This window comes from Temnothorax longispinosus, chromosome 11 (assembly GCF_030848805.1).
Source record: "Temnothorax longispinosus isolate EJ_2023e chromosome 11, Tlon_JGU_v1, whole genome shotgun sequence".
NCBI classification, from domain to species: Eukaryota; Metazoa; Arthropoda; class Insecta; order Hymenoptera; family Formicidae; genus Temnothorax; species Temnothorax longispinosus.
This window is the reverse complement of record NC_092368.1, coordinates 1920462-1940864: the sequence shown is the minus strand read 5'-3', so window position 1 is coordinate 1940864 and position 20403 is coordinate 1920462. Positions and strand designations below refer to the sequence as shown.

General features: G+C 37.3%; 6 protein-coding genes and 2 long non-coding RNA genes across 11 annotated transcripts; 5 read left to right on the top strand and 3 right to left on the bottom strand.

Moving 5' to 3' along the window:
• Positions 1-346: 346 nt before the first annotated feature.
• Dppiii (dipeptidyl peptidase 3) lies at positions 347-4822 on the bottom strand. Of its 4 annotated transcripts, none has more exons than XM_071793046.1 (4): positions 4551-4822; positions 3177-3474; positions 1254-3024; positions 347-1081 (listed from the first exon to the last, which is right to left on the bottom strand). In XM_071793046.1, the coding sequence occupies exons 2-4, from the start codon at positions 3450-3452 to the stop codon at positions 924-926; spliced, it is 2205 nt and encodes a 734-aa protein (XP_071649147.1). In that variant the 5' UTR covers positions 3453-3474; positions 4551-4822; the 3' UTR covers positions 347-923. The 4 variants fall into 4 exon arrangements, with proteins under 4 accessions (XP_071649147.1, XP_071649146.1, XP_071649144.1 ...); XM_071793045.1 differs by lacking the exon at positions 4551-4822 and adding an exon at positions 4198-4487; XM_071793043.1 differs by lacking the exon at positions 4551-4822 and adding an exon at positions 3973-4191.
• On the top strand, positions 657-1267 carry LOC139821761 (uncharacterized). The gene is made up of 2 exons (XR_011734326.1): positions 657-797; positions 967-1267. It is a non-coding gene; the product is annotated as an uncharacterized lncRNA (long non-coding RNA).
• A 576-nt stretch (positions 4823-5398) lies between the features above and the next one.
• Positions 5399-8766, bottom strand: LOC139821760 (uncharacterized). Its single transcript, XR_011734325.1, has 5 exons — positions 8752-8766; positions 7881-8201; positions 6848-7102; positions 6552-6737; positions 5399-6414 (listed from the first exon to the last, which is right to left on the bottom strand). It is a non-coding gene; the product is annotated as an uncharacterized lncRNA (long non-coding RNA).
• A 98-nt stretch (positions 8767-8864) lies between these two features.
• On the top strand, positions 8865-10900 carry Cdc10 (cyclin-dependent kinase 10). The gene is made up of 6 exons (XM_071793058.1): positions 8865-9027; positions 9138-9292; positions 9397-9997; positions 10101-10397; positions 10494-10627; positions 10735-10900. The coding sequence occupies exons 1-6, from the start codon at positions 9018-9020 to the stop codon at positions 10768-10770; spliced, it is 1233 nt and encodes a 410-aa protein (XP_071649159.1). The 5' UTR covers positions 8865-9017; the 3' UTR covers positions 10771-10900.
• On the bottom strand, positions 10892-13246 carry LOC139821758 (ejaculatory bulb-specific protein 3-like). Its single transcript, XM_071793060.1, has 3 exons — positions 12974-13246; positions 12260-12865; positions 10892-11391 (listed from the first exon to the last, which is right to left on the bottom strand). Exons 2-3 carry the CDS (start codon positions 12453-12455, stop codon positions 11219-11221), a joined length of 369 nt encoding a protein of 122 aa, XP_071649161.1. The 5' UTR covers positions 12456-12865; positions 12974-13246; the 3' UTR covers positions 10892-11218.
• Positions 13247-14910: 1664 nt separating this feature from the next.
• On the top strand, positions 14911-17838 carry LOC139821754 (uncharacterized). Its single transcript, XM_071793055.1, has 5 exons — positions 14911-15124; positions 15232-15697; positions 15785-16475; positions 16803-17075; positions 17305-17838. The coding sequence occupies exons 2-5, from the start codon at positions 15423-15425 to the stop codon at positions 17509-17511; spliced, it is 1446 nt and encodes a 481-aa protein (XP_071649156.1). The 5' UTR covers positions 14911-15124; positions 15232-15422; the 3' UTR covers positions 17512-17838.
• Positions 17839-18192: 354 nt separating this feature from the next.
• LOC139821759 (uncharacterized) lies at positions 18193-18795 on the top strand. Its single transcript, XM_071793061.1, has 2 exons — positions 18193-18528; positions 18623-18795. The coding sequence occupies exons 1-2, from the start codon at positions 18342-18344 to the stop codon at positions 18739-18741; spliced, it is 306 nt and encodes a 101-aa protein (XP_071649162.1). The 5' UTR covers positions 18193-18341; the 3' UTR covers positions 18742-18795.
• Positions 18796-19984: 1189 nt separating this feature from the next.
• On the top strand, positions 19985-20326 carry LOC139822260 (uncharacterized protein C14orf119). The gene has a single exon (XM_071793877.1). It carries the CDS (start codon positions 19985-19987, stop codon positions 20324-20326), a length of 342 nt encoding a protein of 113 aa, XP_071649978.1.
• Positions 20327-20403: the final 77 nt, after the last annotated feature.

Below are 20403 nucleotides of genomic sequence, written 5' to 3'. Positions count from 1 at the left end.
CATGTAGTAGCATAATAGAACACAGACACGGCATTGGTTGCATCAATCAAAGAGACCCCGACTCTCGCATGCGCACGCGAGACGCAATGGCCGCATTCAGGAAACACAACTGTTGAGTGAGCGGTCAGTGATTCTTTAATATGATTGGTTCTTACCTTTGGTTCTTCTCCGGATCTAAGTGTAAGAACCAATCATAATGAGCGCTCACGAAGAAACGTAAGCAATAAGTACTTTTACGTTCAATTCACCCGATGCAAAATAAATGAATATTGTATTTCATGCGCTGATTACGGATCACCACATATATTATTCAAAATAATAATAATAATAACAATACAGTTACGAATACCTCCAACTTGTATTTATTATGTAGTTGTATACTTTTATATAACATACAGTAATCTTTATATCTCATGCAAGAGCTCGAAATAAATCCCAACTTTAAATGCATCTTCTCGTACTCTCGTCTCAGACGTTTAGCTCTTACGTTATATAATCCAAAGGACGGGTCGAAGGCGTCTACGATACTCCACTAGCTGATAAAGTGGTTAAAAAAAGGCATTTAACAGCAAATTAGCTATCCGTATGCAAACTTTGGACAGGATAGACTACGTTAGCGACGACGAATGTCACGCTAGATCGGTATATGGATCACGATACGATACGATACACTCGCTGCAGCCATACAACGATACAACTTTAAAAAAGTTAAACTGTCACACTCCATATGTATGTACACATTCAACCTTGAAAGCAGGCACGTGTTCCTACTTTGTGTAAACTGTAAGGAATAAAACGTAAGAAAATAATATTTTCGTACGTGTAACACACATCGGCCGTTCTAATAAATAACCGGACAGACGAGATAGTTACACGGACGTTTTAACGATTTAACCGTCGGACAGGACAGGCAAATACTCGGATTAATTATCTGCCGACGCAAAATGACGTTTGTCTTTGTTCCAGAGTTCTATCAACGTTTGAGATATGTCTGAACTTGGAAATCTCTCGATCCACGATTGAATAAGCCCGGTGAACGACGACTCATAATTCTTTAGTATCACGTTATTAGGATCGAAACCTGAAAGAAACAGAAACACGTATTATAGATTTACGGAAATACCACGCGAGCATGTATAATGTACTATGTATACTATGTACACCCGGACAATACAAATGTCTAAAAAACGTCGTAAGGATGTATAAAAAGTAAGAAAAGCAATAAGGAAAGATGGTATTGATTTGATACAAACCATCGACAAATGTATTTGATTGAACGAAAATCTTCCTTGGTTCCTTGCGAGAGAGAATTACGTCTCTCCAACGAGCCCATGGATGCGGTCCGCTTTCCGGCACTTGGCTGTACTTGCCGTACATTTCTTTAGCCGACTCAACATCTCCCATACTCTTGTAAACTTGCAGCTTCAGGAGAAAATCACCAACGGCCTTTTTGCCGACCGTGAAGATTTTGCTTCGATCGACAGTCATACGGAGGTTTTTCCCTTCCTCAGTCTCAACAACATTGACCAAGTTCTGACCCGCCTCCAAGCATACTCGAAGCAAAACGTAACGCGCTTGACTGTGAGCTTGGGACCACGTTTGCGTAGATGGCTGATACATCTCGAGAGCCTTGGCGAGACCGTTCCACAACAGAGACAACCAGTTGACGTAGATTATATCCTCCGCTACTTGTCCCTCGTGACCGAATATGCTCAGTACCTCTTTCTCCAAGCTCAAGTAAAGACCGACCGCTTCTGCCCTGCACTCCTCGTACGTGGATCCCAGAGAACCGAATTTAGAATCGTAGGTCTCTCCCTTCAGAAAGAATTTGTCTATTTTATTACCGGTAAGAGGATTTTTCACGTGGCCGCGGTCGAAGTTGTAGGTATCCGGCCCCGTCTGCTTGAATAATTTACCGGTACCGTGACCAAGAAGCTCGTGCAGACCAACTTGCACTTCAAAGCTAGCTATTCTATACTTTTGCATCAGGTCCTGATCGACGTCCGATAGAAACGGAATCGCGTGAGTATCCTTCATATGCGCGGGTATAACGTTCCCTAACGATACATTTTTAAAGCCCTCGGACTGCCTGATCTCGTCGTAATTGGGAATATTGATTCCCGATGGAATACTGGAACCCGCGAACGTTAGAACGTCTAAAGAGGTAAAGTCCGGCCTCAAGAATGTGTCCTTCTCGAAATCTTTGTCCCACGGGAGCTTAGGGATAAATTCCTCGGCTTTGTTGACCAGTGTAGCGAATTTCTCGGACATCTGTCTGTTGACCATCGCCACAAAACCCTCAAATTCTCCTCGCTGACCCGCGGGGTCTCGATACGTCTCTATGAAGCCGATGTAGGTCTCGATAGACGGTCCTTTATCCTTTATCCAAAGACGAGAACCGTTCTTATGATCATCTAAAGATCCCGTTCTAAAATGATCGATGTACTTATCCAGCATATCTTTTTCAATCTGATTGGACGCATACTCTTTAGCTCTCTCAAGGTTTTCCACAACAGGCACCATGAGTTTGCTGTAGTCTCCTCTCGTAATTTTAAATTTGGCATTTCCGTACGTTTCCTCGGGCAGGGTTATCTTAGGATCGTCCGACGTCTCCACCGACGCCAATTTGATCTCGTACACGGCGACGTTACCGTTACTCGCGGGATCTCTGTCGCGGCGCCCTACTGTCTTGAAGCACCTTGCGTTACAGGATTCCAATCCTTTATGTTGCATGAACGCGTTCACTCTGTCCGCATCTTCTTCGGTACAATTTGCAGAGAAATAAGTTGTCACACCTTTGTCACCTAATCCCAATGATTTCAATTTGCCGTCTAAGGAATACAAGGCATTCGAAATGTTGTCCCATATATCTTGTATCTCTTTAGGATTATTCCTATAAGCCTTGGACGCTTTCACTATCGTCTCAAACGCACGTTGTGGAAAATTCGGGATAATTTTAGTATCACCCATGGCCTTATAGTTTCCTGCATTTGCAAATATCCCACAGCTGTAAACCAAGAAGGCCTGGAAAACAGAATATATATATATATAATATATTATACTTACACATAGTCATTATATTGAATGCTCACTACACAATCTTCTTAACAAGCAAAGAAAGAAAAAAGATTTAAAAGAAAAAGAAGAACGTTTGCGAAGGAGAAACGTCCTCTTACCGTAAAGTCATCGTCGGTGATACCGGCACGCCCTGCGGCATCTTTCAATTCGTCGATAGGTTCCGCGAGATAAATTTTATGTAACATGGCGAATATTAGTGGAGATTCCGGCGATGTCTGTATCAATACTATCAATCCTCCATTCCATGCGGCTTGGCTCAAGTAATGAGCGTACAACTTTTCCTTCTGCGTCAAAGATTTGAACGCAGTGTCGCATTCTAGCCCGACGACAGGTTGCGTGTTCGGTAATGTATACAAAGTGGTATCTACGCTCATTGTGGAATACAGCCGCTGTGTACTGAAATACATAAATACAAAATACATAAATATTTTTTACGCTCGAAATCATCTGCGTAACAGCTTAAAATTAAAACATCCTTCTTCGTTGGTGACACGGCTGTCGTTGCCGGTTACACAGATATATTACGCTATACGGTAAAAAAGCTGTAACGATAATGATACTGCGGTCGTTAGAAGAAGTTACAGAAGTTAAGGCTACCGCGCGCTGATTCCATAAATGAAAAAAGTGTCTCAAACACTTTCACTGCCACATTCGGTCGGCATAACTTGATGACAGCTGAGATTAAACTTGAACGCAACAGAACAACACGAAAGGTGACACAGAGCTTTCTCTCTTTTGTATATCGACAATAATGTATAATGTATATTGGACAAAATCGAGCGAGTTTCGATGTTGATGGAACGATCAAGAACGATGCGAGCGCGAGACCATTACTCGATATCTGCATCTCGGATAACTTTGATAAATATATCACTTGTTCACTTTGTCACTTGCATAACGCACCGCGAGTACAGGTTGCCCGGTTTGCCGGTCGAATCCCGAAGAGCTTCCGTTCTGCGAGCGATCCTCGCGGTACACGTGAGAGTCGTGAGGGTGAGGTACGAATGATGCGATCTTTCGCTTCCGCGACCGCGAGTTCCACTTGCACGATTCGCGATTAACCTGGACCTGAATGCATTCGAAACAATCGAAACTCGCGACTTGGACATGTTACTCAACCTCAACATCAACATCTACGTGATCTATGCACTCGCCACTCGCCACTCGGCACTAACTACCGGCACTCGGCAGTCTCGGCACTACGCCGGACCGAAGGCGAAAAGCCACGGGGCCACGGGCCGTTAAAAAACGTCAAGCGTCGATGACAGTAGATGACAGTAGCAAAGTAGGATAGAGTAAATAGGTATTAGGTATGTATATATAAATCAGCAGCAGCAGCTCGACTCGGATTTATTTTGAATGAACGCTTAATTCTTGAACGGGAATGGCGAATGACGAGTCGCAGATTTACGTGAGAACGAAAAAACAGAATCAAGTTTCGGGGCGTTCGCTTCGCTTTGCTTTGCGCTTACCAAACCAAATGAAGCAGATACGAGCGAGGAAGGTCGCAGAAGAAAGACGGAAGACGGGACACGGAGCACGGAGCTTTGGCTGAACTGGCTCTTATCGTCTTATCTCGCTGCGAGATAATTTCTCGCAAATCTCGCAATGGCCAATGGCTCTGATGGCTCAAGGAAAGATAAGATAAGCTCGCTCGTTATCATAAACGCGTGCCTGTGCCTTGTGACTGCCAGCTGCCTGTGGCCTGTGGCCTGTGACGCCCATGCCCGTGTGTGCCCGCGTCACCCGCGTGTGCCGTGTACGTGTGGTGTGGTGTGCCCGTGTTGCTAGTTGCTATGGGCCTACGGGCCGCTTTTCAAACGCGCGTGCCGCGTCTAGGTATTCATAAATCCAGACTGTTCGAGATAATCGCTTATCGCTTTATCTTTATCATTTTTATCTCGTTATTCATCACTCGTGTGTGTGTGTATTCGCTATATCATCATAATCTGTTGATGGCTGTTTGGGCGTTTAATTTTATTATCTACCTGTTGCGCCACGTGCATTCTAAGAAAAATCATTATTATCGCAGACTTTTATTCTATATGTATACTACCTGATGACTACCATGATATAAACATTATAAACAATATAAGGGGTGCTTTCTGTCTTGTGTCACGGTCACACTGGTCACAGGTGTATGTATGCATGCATGCACGTACCCCCATTCCCCTGGAGCGGTATTCAGTGGTATTCAGTCGATTCCGTCCGGTATTACTTGGTTCGATATTTATCTTTATGCAGCTCGTATTTCTCATTTGATGAAACGCAAGAAACACGTTAATTGGATTCTGGATTTAAAATAAAAGGAATCTAAATATATCTTTACATATGCATGTATTTATTATTATTAGATATTTCATAGTTTGATACTTATAATTCTTAGGCACTGAAGGAATGCTGTTACAACTTTTGTGAAAAAAGAACATGCCGGATGTGGTAGAAAAAAATTTTTTTTTCAAGTAAATGACAATTTAAAGTTTGATCACTATTTTAAATTGAATAATGATTTTCCATTGACGTGAAGAAAATGAAAAATATATTAAGCAAATTTTTATATTATATTATACCGGCTGAAAAGCGGTTAAAATGTTTATACGTTTTAGTTATAAGATGTACTTATATTTCTACTTGTTTTAAGGATAATATGTTTCAAGAGACGATGAGATGACCCGCGCATCATATGAGAACAGACGTTTCATAGTCCCAGGTTTAACGTTTAACCCTCTGTCTATAAAATCTATACCTCGTCGGGGTCTCCGTGCCTCGCGTTGATAAGCGCGTGATTGGAGATTCGAAACGTGAGAATAAAGGAATATGTAATGCACTGAGAAATCCTTTTTGGTCTCCATTTAGTCTCATATATATACCGGGATACAAGATATATAATATTCGACATACACAAGCGTATTCGCGTGTCGCATCTTTTACCGATTCCCATTTGTCTTTTATAATTTTTCTTTCTCCTAGACCCAAATAAAAATGTCTCCAACTTGTCTCCAACCCGAAACGGCCGAGGCCGAACAAAGTGAAACGTTTTAGATCGCAAAAATCAACTACTTTTTAATTTACTTTTAAAATATATTTAGAGACAGATCAAATAATTACTTGGTTCTTAAAGTGTCCAACATGTCTTTAAAATTGTTTAATTTAAGATAAAGCCTCCGATTCTTATGTAATAAAAATTTGTATTGTTTTCTCATCTCATTAATATATTTTTGAAATCTTAACCATGCATTTACATTTTTGAAATCTTCTTTTCTTACGACTCCTGAGACAACTTTTCCTTGCTTTTCTATTGATTGTAAAGTATGAGTATGACAATCTTCAGTTTTCCTGAAAAGAATGACAAAATAATATATGATATAATAGTACATAAATATGTATATTCATATAGTTTTTAGAATTTTAAAATAAAACATGGAATCGACGGACGCGTTACTAAATAAAAGTAAAAAGAAAATATCTACTACCTTTTCTTTATTTGTTGATTAGCAGTAGAGTACGATATTGCTTTATCATCGAGACGTCTCTTAGTTTTTGGATTGTTGATTTTTATCGATGTATTTGATTCATTAGCTTGCACGCTGTCGTCACTCGTTTCATTTTTAACAATACTACTTTGATATTCTGAACTGACGCGATTAACAACGTCAACGCTGAAAGTGACCACTTAATTCAATACTTGATTACGTACGCAACATTATTATTTGATTCAATCATTATACACATATACTTAATGGCATATAGCAAATGGAAAATCTCATACCTCTCATCATTGTTGTTTCCGACTGAAACATTTACAGGGTTAAACCTTGAAGACGTTTCAACAGATTCCACGTCTCTGCACAAGTTATTATCGGGAACTGCGGAAGGTTTTAATAATCTTCGTATTAAATTGGGATCTTCATGGTTTCTATAATCCTCCGTTTTGAAATGCTTGCTACATACGCAGGCATTACGGTATACCTTTTTTCCTATGGCTTCATACCATTTTAATCTTGAATCTTCATTTTTTGGAAAACTGAAAAGTTTGATGTAATAAAAATTTACATTTTTTCCTTTCCTTTATCATATCATATATCTACTCTGTATTATTCCATATTATATTCGCGTTTTCATAAATTAGAAATTTATATAAAATTATCCATCTCATCTTTTAGAAGGATCTCATTGCAGTTAAAATGGAACGTACGACTTTTTCAACTTGGTAACATATTTATTAATTTGACTATTGACTCAATTTAGTCAATATACTTTTCGTTTTGTGCACGTTAATTAATTTAGCAACAGTATACACAAACACAATATAACCTCAAATACCAAATTTTCATCGTAAAAAACGTGAAAAGCATTAACTTTAGTTTACCATATTGCAATGAACGCGGCAAATCATTAATTAAACACAACATAAACATACTAGTTTTTTAACAAATATTATTTCTTTCGTTTGTGTGATGAGTATTTATTTCAAGTATCAAAGATTATATCACAATTTATATACTTTCATTCTTCTTTCTCTCTCTCTCTCTGTTTCAATTAAATAAAAAAGGTATCTAGTGCATTTTTATCCACGTAATAAACGATTAATAATGAAATATGTAATTTATATCAATTGTTTCATGTTTTTGCCAAAGTATGACACTTAGCCTTAAACGTTTCATTATAAATAGTACATGTTAATTGACTTTTATTCTTTACTTTCGCTTAAGTCACAATTGTATGCATTTACCAGTAATTACTAAATTTTACGCTTTCGTCGTACATCTATAACATGTTTAAAATCGTGCATATGATTTTACCTATGAAACGTCAAATCGAAATCTCGCCAAGTTCCCTTTTCGATTCCGCATACACAACAAATTGCAACCATTTTTCATAGAGATACTTTTGTTATTATAGCTGCATTCTGAATTGTACACTCACATCAGTATTACTAGCGTTATCAACATCATTATTTCGTTATCAGATCCTTAGCGTCACGCGTGGTCACGCGTGTCAGCTGAATATGTTTGTCTCTTTCCCGTCGGAGCTCGGAGCGGATTTATGACGTCGCACGTCGCGTCGCATCGCGCAGTGCGCACCGCTCGCACCACTGATTGCACAGAAAGGTTGCAACGAACCTGAAGCCAGGCATCAATTATTGGAAGAAATCAAAATAACGAAAGCAGCTGGTCCTCATACACATTTAGTGGGCCTTATAGGTTGCTGCACTTAACAAAATAATCCTATATGCATACTTTTAGAGTACATGGAAGGTGGAGATTTGCTCGCGTATCTACATTATAGAAGAAAAATCAAATCGGATGATATAATATCTTTGTGCAGTTTTGAAAAGGCTCATCGAGATGAGCATCGAGATATGCAAATATTATTGAAGGAAATAAACACGACAATGAAAATTTATACGATATAATAGAGAAGCAACAATTTATAAAATTATTAAGTATAAAACTATGTTCTCCAAAATTACTGCCAGCGCTGAAAATCTATAATTTCCGTTACGTGCACTATAAATTTTTAGCACTGGCAGTCAATTTTGGAACACAGCCATAATCTCAAACTTATTAATTTACCGATCTTTTAAAAACGCGGTCTATTCTCATTGGCTGAGAAAGCAAAATGAAGGCTACCTGTTCCAGATCGCTGATTGGCTAATAGAATGATGCATACCTCTTTTCTTTATACCATGGTCGGAAGTCGGAATGCACAGTCTATATACTTGTTACGTCTATGCTACAGCATTTTAATCAAAATGAGTCTTATGTCTTATATCTTTTACGTTTGTGGTTATATACGCCTCCATATTATGTCCATGTTATATTACCGGCATTGCCGCAGATATCGTAGTTTTCATTCGATCCTTATTGTTTTTTCAATCTTCGAAGATTAAACGATCGATCCTTTTTTTTGTGTATGTGTGCAATTTAGTGGCCGAAATGACAAAAGGTAAATATGAATAAAATATATTGATTAACGTTTACACTACTGACAATGAGAGATAATGATAACAACAACAACAAAAAGTTTCGAGCAATTTGCGTTTGTTTCCTTTTCAGACGAAAGTTTAGAAAAGAAGTCCGTGGAGCGTAATGATAGCGATAAGAAAGCAGTGTCCGATTCGGGGCCTGACCCCTCGGCTCCGATCACAAGGAAAGGAGTATTAACGTCCTTTTTAACTGGCAAAGCTATGGAAATACCGGAACAAGATATTGTAATAAATTAAATATTTTGAATATATTGTTGTAATAAAAATTTATCTATATAAAGATCTTTTGTTAAGCATACACGACGCTAGATTTTATCTATATTTTATAGCTCGGCAAATGCAGGTTTGTCTCCGAGTTTGAAAAATTGAATCGCATCGGAGAAGGTACCTATGGTATTGTCTATCGAGCCAGAGATACAAAAAATGACAAAGTTGTTGCATTGAAGAAAGTGAGAATGGAACATGAGAAAGATGGGCTGCCAGTAAGTGGTCTCAGAGAAATATCGGTTTTATTGTCGTGCCGACACGAAAACATCGTGCATCTAAGAGAAGTAGTGGTAGGCAGAAGCTTAGAGAGCATATTTCTCGCAATGGAGTATTGCGAGCAAGATTTAGCAAGCCTGCTGGACAACATGCAGGCCCCATTCTCAGAAAGTCAAGTCAAGTGTATAGTATTGCAAGTATTGAAGGGCCTACGTTATTTACATCACAACTTTATCGTTCACAGAGACTTAAAGGTCTCTAATCTTCTTATGACCGATAAGGGTTGCGTAAAGATCGCTGATTTCGGACTGGCTAGGTGGTTTGGTTTACCGTTAAAGCCGATGACTCCTAGAGTGGTGACGTTATGGTACAGAGCCCCCGAATTACTATTGCAAGCCAAGACACAGACTACGTCCGTTGATATGTGGGCAGCTGGGTGCATATTGGGTAAATAACAGCCATGCTAGGCAGACACGTTTATTAATGCACTCATCAATTTTTTGTTTTATGTATAGTATATTATGTATAATACCGCTTGTTTCATTCTCAGGAGAATTATTGGGACACAGACCCTTGTTACCTGGTAGATCGGAAATCGCACAATTAGAATTGATTGTCGATTTATTGGGTACACCCAGCGAAGCTATTTGGCCGGAATTTAATTCGTTGCCAGCGCTACAGAATTTTACGCTTAAACAGCAACCGTATAATAATTTGAAACAAAGATTCCCCTGGTTGAGCGCTGCTGGTCTTAGATTATTGAATTTCTTATTTATGTACGATCCAAAAAAGAGAGCAACTGCTGAAGAATGTTTACAGAGTAGCTACTTTAAAGAAGCGCCTTTACGTTAGTGTCTAGACGTTAGACTTCTTAAATATTTGTCTTTTCGATGTAGATTACGGTTACAATCCATTTAAAACTGATTAATTTAATATGTTGTAGCTTGCGATCCAAAACTCATGCCTACTTTCCCACAACATAGAAACATGAAAAAGGCGACCATTCAGAAAGAGAATCGTGAGCAAGAACCTACCATTACCGATCAAACCAATAATCTACCGGCGATTTCAGATCTTGTACGTTTATCAGAGCATGATAAAAATGATTTATTAAAAAAAAAAAATGGTATATATACACACAATATATATGTTTTACATATCTATTTTTGCTTATGTGTTTTCAGCTTGGATCATTGGTTAAGAAGAGACGTGTTGAATAAAAAAATTTGCTGCTTGAAGAAAGGATTATTCTTGGTACTTCTTGGATATATCTTGTTCCGATTGCATTTTATGATTGATAACTATGTGTACATCTGTTACCAAATAAACTCTTAACAAATACTTGTGTAACAGTAGCATCTTTTGTTGTTTTATTTGGAAGAAATGATGACATGGACAATGAATGATAAATTGCATAACTTGTATATGTGTTTACAGAAAATGCTGATTTAGCGAATAAAATGAAACCTTTGATAAACTTTACATTTGTATGTCGACTGAATTCCATTCGATTGCTTCATTGCGTATTTGTTCACAAATATCGATTGTATCCTCGATGACGAACGCATTTCGCACACTATTATATATTTCAACGAATTATATTTTACAATGATTCTTGCTGCTTCGCATGTAAAAATGTAGCACGTGCATTAAAATACTTGTAAGAAATTACGATTTCTCATAGCGTTTTTTGTATTCGCCACGTGGATCGTATTTGGCAACGAGGCGATCCCAATCCCTAGATCGCTTTGCTTTAAGATGATTTATCACTTTTTCCGCCATAACTTTCTGTTTATCGTTGCATTTGTCACAACCGTTCGACAAAGCATCCGGCAGAGTCTCTATAAATAAAAACGTACATGTCATTTCGATTTCTCAATTAACATATAGCTAGAACTTAAACTATTTCCAGATGCACAACGCGATATATGTTTTACAGATATTTTGTGTAGCATTGAGCATACTTTTGCAAGAGCATTCGAATAAAATTATCATTAAAAAAGCTATATAATTAGTGCAAAAGAACAATTGTAATATTGGTAATATATAACAATTAAATTTATTTGTGCTTGACTTTAATCATACGAATTATATATATATATATATATATATATATATATATATATATATATATATGTAAAATATTTTAAATTACATTTAAATATTCTTGTAAAAATATATTGGATCTTGTAATATTAAACGCGTCGAATAAACGAGGGAAGAGAGATGTAGATTTAATTTTAATATCGCCTATATTAATATATGTATATGTGATCTCGCCATTGTACACTATTATTAAGTTAACGTTAATAAAGCTTACGTAAACTTTAGAGAACATAAAGTTTACGTAAACATAAACTTTACACATTACAGTTATGTAAATTCAAAAGCAAACTCGAATGTAATACGCGCGAGAAAGTTCCCAGCGATAATTATGTAACGGAGAGAGTACACGTCGAATTCTCTGCCGCAATTATAGCTTATACAATTACAACTGCGTTTGTTTGGTCCATCTGAGTAGTCTTCAATTGGAAGAGGTAATATGCATATTACAAGTAATGCGAGCAACTGCTAATTTTATTCCAAGTGAAAAATAAGGACAGAAATAAGGACGTCATTGTAGCTTGTGATGTAGCTTAAATTCATTGAGAGGGAGATCCCTGTATATAATTTTCAACTCGTCATTATAATTTCTCCTTTCCTACTTACTTCTCAGCTCGCGGCCTTCGGCGGTGCAAGGTCCTTCGTCCATCAAGCACCGAATGTAATTAGTGAGAACACGATTATTTTGGAGGATCTTGTCCACGTTCACGTCATCGTATTTTCTGGTATACTTTTCATCGGCGACGACCAAAGCCACCAGCGAGACCAATAATAAGACCAAAAGATATGAAGGTCCCTTCATCGTGCGCCGTGCGGACCGATATTCGATACGTAAAAATCGACGAGTACGAGAGAAGAATAATTTCTTTCTTAGCTCACGAGGCCGCAGGCAAGAGTGAAAAACTAAAGCGACCCATCAGCGGTGGCTAGCTTTTATATAGTCGAGTGGAGGATGGAGGATGGAGGATGGAGGCCGAATCGAACGGAGGGGTCTCTTGTGCGTGCGTGCGTGTGTGTGTGTGTCGCACAACATTTCGAACATTTCAATTGCCTCCCAAGTATACATATAATGTGAAAATTTGTACTCTGCCAACATTTTGACACTTGATTATTCGCTCATATCTACATCTATATAGGTATTGGTCTGAATGACAGGAACCAGCTATCAGTACCAGCTATTAGTTGAATCCATCATCATCTTTCATTTTTCACCTATAATAAATATATAATATCAATGCAGTAATTTTAAATTTCATAATCTTGACGAAATCTATAACGTCGGGAGTAAGTAATGAATGCAGTTAGTAATTATAACATTACCTCGAATTTCAGGTGAGTTCCCTGCTTATGAAACGTGTATGTATAATAGTCTTTTTGTGCGCGCGTGTGTCACAACGTTAGAATTTTTTGTCTAATTGTAAGTCATCAAAATGCGTGGCCTGTCGAGTCTTTGACCCACTTTATTAGAGAATTACGTCGAAAGAAACTCTGTAAAATTCTGTAAACTATATATATCTTCTTTATACTCTCGTCAAAAGGTTTCAAAATATTTCGTATTGTAAGATATTGAATGCAAAATCTATAAAGTATACGAAATCGTTATAATTCATTGATAAGCTTTTCGCGATACTTGGAAATGCTATGCCACATTTATTATATATATAAACGATTATACATATATATTATATTTTCTCCACTTTTAATTTATTTTTTTTCAACACTTGTACAACTGTAAAGTGCTTAAAAATATATATTACTGCAGTGAAGTACGCCTTCAAAAATCGTTTATGAGGTAATAGTGTATGAATGACGCAAGCTGTTGACGCACGAGGAGAAAGTGGCTTCGATGAACCGCTAACGTAAATCCATAAAGATTAACGTCTACATCTTTTTATCATTAAAAATGTCCAACCAATCATATATATGTATATATATATATATATATATATTTTTTTTTTTATTTCAAATTAAAAGCACAAATTTGAGATGTATTTTTCACCGCGACCAGACACTAAAGAGATTCTATTTAACTGTGAGAAAATTTTAATAATTAAAATATGCGAAGTTATATATTTATTATATATTGTAATATGACATGTATATCTCTATTTAAAATATTTATAAATAAAAACTGTATATGTGTATACATAATGTGTGTACGGAAATGTTTTAAATATTTTTAACATGAAAGTCTTTCATTGTGCAAGCCTTGATAAATTTCAATATAACAATTAAAATATAATAATAAATAATAAGAGAAAAAAAACAAGACCGCTATAAATACACAATCGAATAAGATACAATAAAAGCCGTTTCCGTTTAAAGACTTTTAGTTTTAACAGAGGCCACGAAAATTACAAGGCTTGCACTTTAGTTTGATCTTGACTAACACATTCTCATGCACAAAGTCCTAATAAGATCATCCTAAATCTTTTTTTTTAAATGCTATTGTCGAATATATGGCCTTGATGCTAAAATCCATGGCATTCTCCTTTTCTTATTCCCAATCCAATATAGCACTCAAGTTCTTTATCAATGATATCTTTATGATATATATCGATCGGTAAAAGCTTTATCGGAAATATCTTACACTTGGCTTATTTTGTTAGCTGCAATGAGCTAGTGACAACTTCTAATTGTAAGCCAATGCGCGCGCGAACATTTTATAATGATGACAATAATTTGAATGCTCTTTCATTTTAATGCACACACATGGATTACTTCCAAAAATATATATGTGATCAGCATTGCACTGCTGTTAGCTCTTATTTGTCTGAACTTTACAAAGATACTATTTTTACTAAACTTTCTGCAGTCTTTTATGTCATACATGTTACCTTTGATATATTATGATCTTTACAATTTAATCGTCTGCACAGATAACATCCAATCTAACCAGTTTCGAAATATTACAATATATATATATATATATCGGATGCGATTGTCAAGATCTGCGAATCACACCGCAGTACCGCACACGAATCACAATTCACAATCTCATTGTAGCCTTAATTAACGATAAACGATACATTTTGTAAATCGATTTTATATATATTATGTATTTCAAAGCAAGTGGACGAACTTGGGTGCAATTTTCGACCCGGTTTCATTTTTCGTGTCGATGCTCATTTTCCCATTGTGATATTTGTGATTAGCCGTTTTATTTACTGTTTACATTTTTTCATGTTACTGCAATCGCCATGCATACGCATGCGCGAAAAACACTCACCACATGGGATGGGACGGGGACCTGGCTGCGACCTAACCTAACCTGGGACCAGTGCCGACCAGTGGGACCATCGTCGGGGATTCCCATTAACGTTAGCTTACGTCAGTATAAATAAATGAATTCTCGCGATGCCATTTTATTCATCATCATAAAACAAAACGTTTGTTGTTACGTGTATGGTGTATGTATATACGTTGAGAGACGTTGAGAGTTGAGATGTCACAGTGAAGTATACAAAAGACGTATGTATCGTATTGTATATATTGTGACAAATTTTACATATGTTTTTACTACGTATTCTCAACTGTGCGTTCTAACTTCTAACTTGCTCTTTTGTGATTTCTACTAGATTTGAAATGGATAAGAGACGTTAATAACGAAATTTATGAAAATAAGACAAGGACGACGCAAGCGTAAAACGTGCAACTAAGGCTAAGGCTCACTGCAATCAGATTTCCTATTAAAAATTATTAATTTTAAATCTAAAAACGCGCGTCTTTAGTTTTGTTAATAGCGATTAACTTGATTTATATCAAAGATATGGCCAACAGACAAGAGGATATGAGCATAAAGGCAAAGCTTTCAACGTTACATTGCCCATTTACTTGGGAATTGTTGGACTGTATGATAAAACAGTCCACAATTAAAAATGATGAAGATGATCAATTGATGGTGGACGATGAAACAGCTCATCCCTTAGAACGGCTATTAATAAGCTTGTTGAAATGCTACAAAGCTGTGTTGAGCGCAGATAACGATGAAGCAACAAGAAGGATTGAAAAAGCTGGAGAGATTTTAATGGAGATTCAACAAGAGTACGATACACACGCGCTTGATTATATTATTCATGTTATGTTCTTAAAGTCTCTTTTAATCTAAAATATATTATTGCATGATTACAGGAAAGATTTTCATCGAATGATAAGAGCGATCGAACACGTTTTTTATGCCACAAAATGCTTTTCTTTGTACGACGCAAACGATATGGATGGAGTGGAAGAAATTTTACCAAACATAATAATCGATACCGAAGATTTCAGCGACATAGAGTCAGGTGCTTTATACGGTTGTCAAAGTGTTCTATGGTCTTGTTTAAAAGATTTCGGTATGGACAAAGCAGTTGACACTGCTAGGAAAGCAGTCGAGAAGAATCAAGATTGTGCATTATGGCACTTTATTCTCGCAAAGAATCTTAGACGTCAAAGACGTTTAATAAATGTCTCATCTAACGTATCGGATATGGAAAGAGAACATTTCGAAATAGCATACGCTATGTCGAAGAATCACGTATTTGGAATATATTATTTACAAATGCGTATAGAAAGCTTTTACAAATATAGCAAGGAAAGAGAGTATTTAATGAGGAAAAACGCTAATGAAAGAGAAGTTATAAAAATAGCGAAAGATATTTTAAAAGCAAAACCCAACAACTCTAAAGTGCTCTTAGCACTAGCTCTTATGTTCCTGCGTGTAAGCTCGGATGAGAGACTATCGGCAAAAGAGTGTTTGGATGCTGTAAATGAAATAGTACCAAATAATTCAACGTATCTGCATTATACCGCAATGTTGTATGAACAGAGCGGAGATTATAAAGTCAGTATAGTAATATAATAATTTTATTGTACTGTTTTAAATAAGAGAGATAATAAAATACGTCTAAATTCTATAAAAGAATTCTGATAACAATGAATAGAGACGAGTATGAGTTGCTAATGTAGCTATCGATGCAAAATATTATTTTTGATATTTAAGCAAATTTTAATTTTGTTGGAAAAATATATTCCTTTATCGACATATGTGCGTTTCGTTTATACTTAAGCTTATCTATTAATATATATCTCGGTAGTTTAATGGTTCTAATATTATATATCATCTCTCTTCTTGTTCCTTAAAAAGATTATACATGTTACATTTTTTTAGGAAGCTTTAAAGTATTTCAAAAAGGCTGCCGAATGTAATAACTTTGTGGCAGAACTTTGCTATATACAGTATGGTTGGGAAGTAGGAGAGCTGGAACCCTTACCACATTTATTGCGAATGTTGAAGAAGTATGAGCACTCGGTTAAAGAACGACAAATATCTATATTGCTGGCGATTGCAGTAACTTATTATTCTCTCCATAAAGACATACCAAATGCGGCAGACTATTTTTTAAAAGCTCTTACTGTAGATCCACTGAACAAAAAGTTCAAGGTACTTACAATTAGATATAATAATTGAAACACGGCGCGTGTGCGGCGTACACCGTACACACCATGTACACAATTCTACTTATATATATGTATATTGTTTAAGAAATAGTTTATTGCCTGTCATATATATTAATAATTCATAGCAGTTTAAATAGCTAGTTTAAATACTTGAGTGACAGAGGCAATGAACTATTTTTCTAATTATTGAACGTATTAATCATTCTTTCTAGACGTATTACAAATATCTTGATTTCCAAAGTGTGAATATTTCATCTTTTTTAAACGATAAGTTTTGTCCTCTTCTGGAGAAAAAATATTCAAGGACACATCAAGAAACGTGTGAAGAAATAAGAAAGTTCTTGAATGTAAAGGATATGAATGATCTATTGGAAGAATTGTGCACCTTATCCGTGGATAAAGCATACACTTTGATTTGAATATCAATTATCAAAATATTTTATAACGTGTTATTCCAAATATCTTAATTCCATATTTTAGTATGAACTAGAACTATAATCGTTTTTATTTTATTTTCTACATGTTTTACAAGTTTTTTTGAGTACTTTGAGAGTATTCATCTTCTAGTTATCAGTTTAATCTTCAGAATAAGTACCTATATATAAGAAACGTACGTATTAAGAAATGAATAGAGAGAAAAAAGCTCTTGAGTGTGAAGAATATAAATGATTTAACGAAAGAATTGTATGCCTTATCATGTCAGTAAGGAGTAAGAGCAAAATAAAAGCAAAATAGACGATCTATAATCGCTATGTTATCAAATTGACGTATCCCTTCTCCCTTCCTAGAACATTTATTATTATGTCTTAAAAACATGTCTGAAAGATATCTAAAAATTTCTAGGGCGCCTTTTTAAGAACGTTTTAAATCGATTTAAGTATAAGACAAGCGTGCGGACTGCAGGGTAGTGCAGAGTTAAATTTCAAGGTGCACCGAATGCGCGATTATACACGTAGACGTAAACGTAGACGTAGACGTAGACACGTGTGAGGCCGGGTCTACAATGGGTGTCGTAAGAAATTGACCAATCACAGTCGAATTTGAGGAGAATAATCGACACTCGTGGTAGACTCGGCTCGGCCTATGCCGATGCGCGATTCCCGTCGACGGTCGACGATCAACGACCAACGACGGCAACGATTGGATGTGGATGCGTGCGAGTTGCGAGACGCGCGTCCACGCAAGACGCAAGTGAGATTCAAACTTGATCGGCGTCGGGTCAGGCCGCGGCCGGGCCGGTCGAGGCGCGATGAACGTTACTGGCGTTCGAGTGAGGATATACGACGAGGGAAAATGTATCCATGAGCACGAGGCTGCTCGATCTGAGGCTGAAAACGACCTGAGGACGTTGATGCAAAATCTACGGGATACGCGATCGGAAGTCAACGATTTCTTGACCGCGATAATTCAACGAGACGCGCCCGGCAGGGCGCAAGGTAACACGATATGATATACGCTATACGCTGCAAGTAATTTGTTTTCTTCCCCCCTGTAATGTAATCTACAGCTTGATTTTCGCTATTTGCGCAGAAATGGCGAGTCAATCGATCTCTTCGGACATCGAATCGGACTCTGTCGAGGAGGAGGAGGAGGAGGGAGAGGAAGGCGAGACGCAGGCTAACCCCAAAAAATGCAAGTTGTCGACCTAAATTGTGTATTTCGTACATAAATATTAATAAATATTATTACTGTTGACACTCTGAGACGAAGCGTTCGAATGCTGTTTCGTGAATACTGTGAATATGTTCCCGGCTTCCCGTCTTTCCACGTGCGTTATTTTCAGAGCGTGAAACACATTTTTCGCGAATCCGTCATCCGTCGTGATGCTCGTGATGATAAAATTGATAAATGGCTAGAAAGCGATGACACACGCAACGCGTTTCGTGCGTGAGAATGATGAAGAATGATAGCCGTTGATAACTGTTGATAGCTGTTGTGCTGTTGAGCGACCAGACACCAGACTAGCGACCACGGACCGACGGACGGCGGCGCGCACAGGCCCGATAAGCCGAAACCCTACTTGGTAATTCGCCGTTATACCCGGGTCAAGTCAATTATCTCTCGCACCCAGAGTACCCGGACAGGACAGGTTACTCATTTCTCGGGTTCAGCCGTCCAGCGATCCAGCCGCGTTTGCTTTGCACCGAGACGAGAATCGAGAATGGCGTTCATAACCTAACGAGAGAGAAAGAGCATTCGCGCGATCCTTTGCCAGTCAATATTTTTGCCACGCTCCTTCTGTTCGCAACTTCGCACTTGATTCTCTTCGGGGTAAATACTGCTGCTGTCATTCTGACTCGTCTAGTTACAAGGACATAATGTAAACAAAAAATAGGCAGCTGATAGCTGTATTTAGCGATTTATGCACGTGCAACAAGCATACATACAGCACGCATTATGTGTACGTGTATATAATGTGTAACAATATTATTATATACATATGTAATCTGACAGCTAGCGGAAACGGAACCTGTCATCTCTCGTACTCATTTAAATTAAATTCGCGAATGCGAATTGACGGATCTTGTTCTGTTTTTATACTCAATCTGCGTACCTCATATTAGCAATTTTTACCTTACTTCTGTTGACAGTTTATCGACAAAATTTATAGCGGACACTTTGCAAAATGTGTCACAGATTTGGCTATCCCTATGTGTGTGTGTGTTACGTGTGTTTTATATAAGCTGTGTGTAATATATATAATATAATATATATATAAAATTTCCCCAAAACTGCTCCCATACTTGAACTTCTCTATGTCAAAAAGCTATTTTATACAATCTTTTTTTCTATCAGTCCTCTTTAAAATTAACTACTGTAAAATGCTTGTGTTTTTTTCCTGTCAAAGTCCACAACTGACTGTTGGAATCTTTTTCTTTTTAAGCGGGAACCATGTCTACTATGTTATCAAACGAGGCTCAACTGCGTTACATGATAGAATGGTTTCAAGAATGGTCCGAAATGCAACGGAACGATTTTCTGGGTGTGTTGCTGGAGAATTGCGGTCCTCCAGGGCTTGTGAATGGACTGGTGGCTGGAATAGAGAAGTTGGGTTGCGAAGGATCTGACAGGCCTCCAAGCTTGTTTCAGTGTCGCATCAAGCTCTTCAGAGAGTGGAGTAGCACGTGGTCGCAATGCGAGAAAGATTCTTTATTGGCAGCTATTAAGATTACAGATAGTAAGTTTGCTGAAAAATATGAAGAAAGATTATCATCGTTGACGGAAGATAAATAGTAACGAGCAAGCATCTTGCATCACTTTACAACTTACAAATTCCATGTAGAAATGTAGCATTTCTCTAGGTTCCCCCC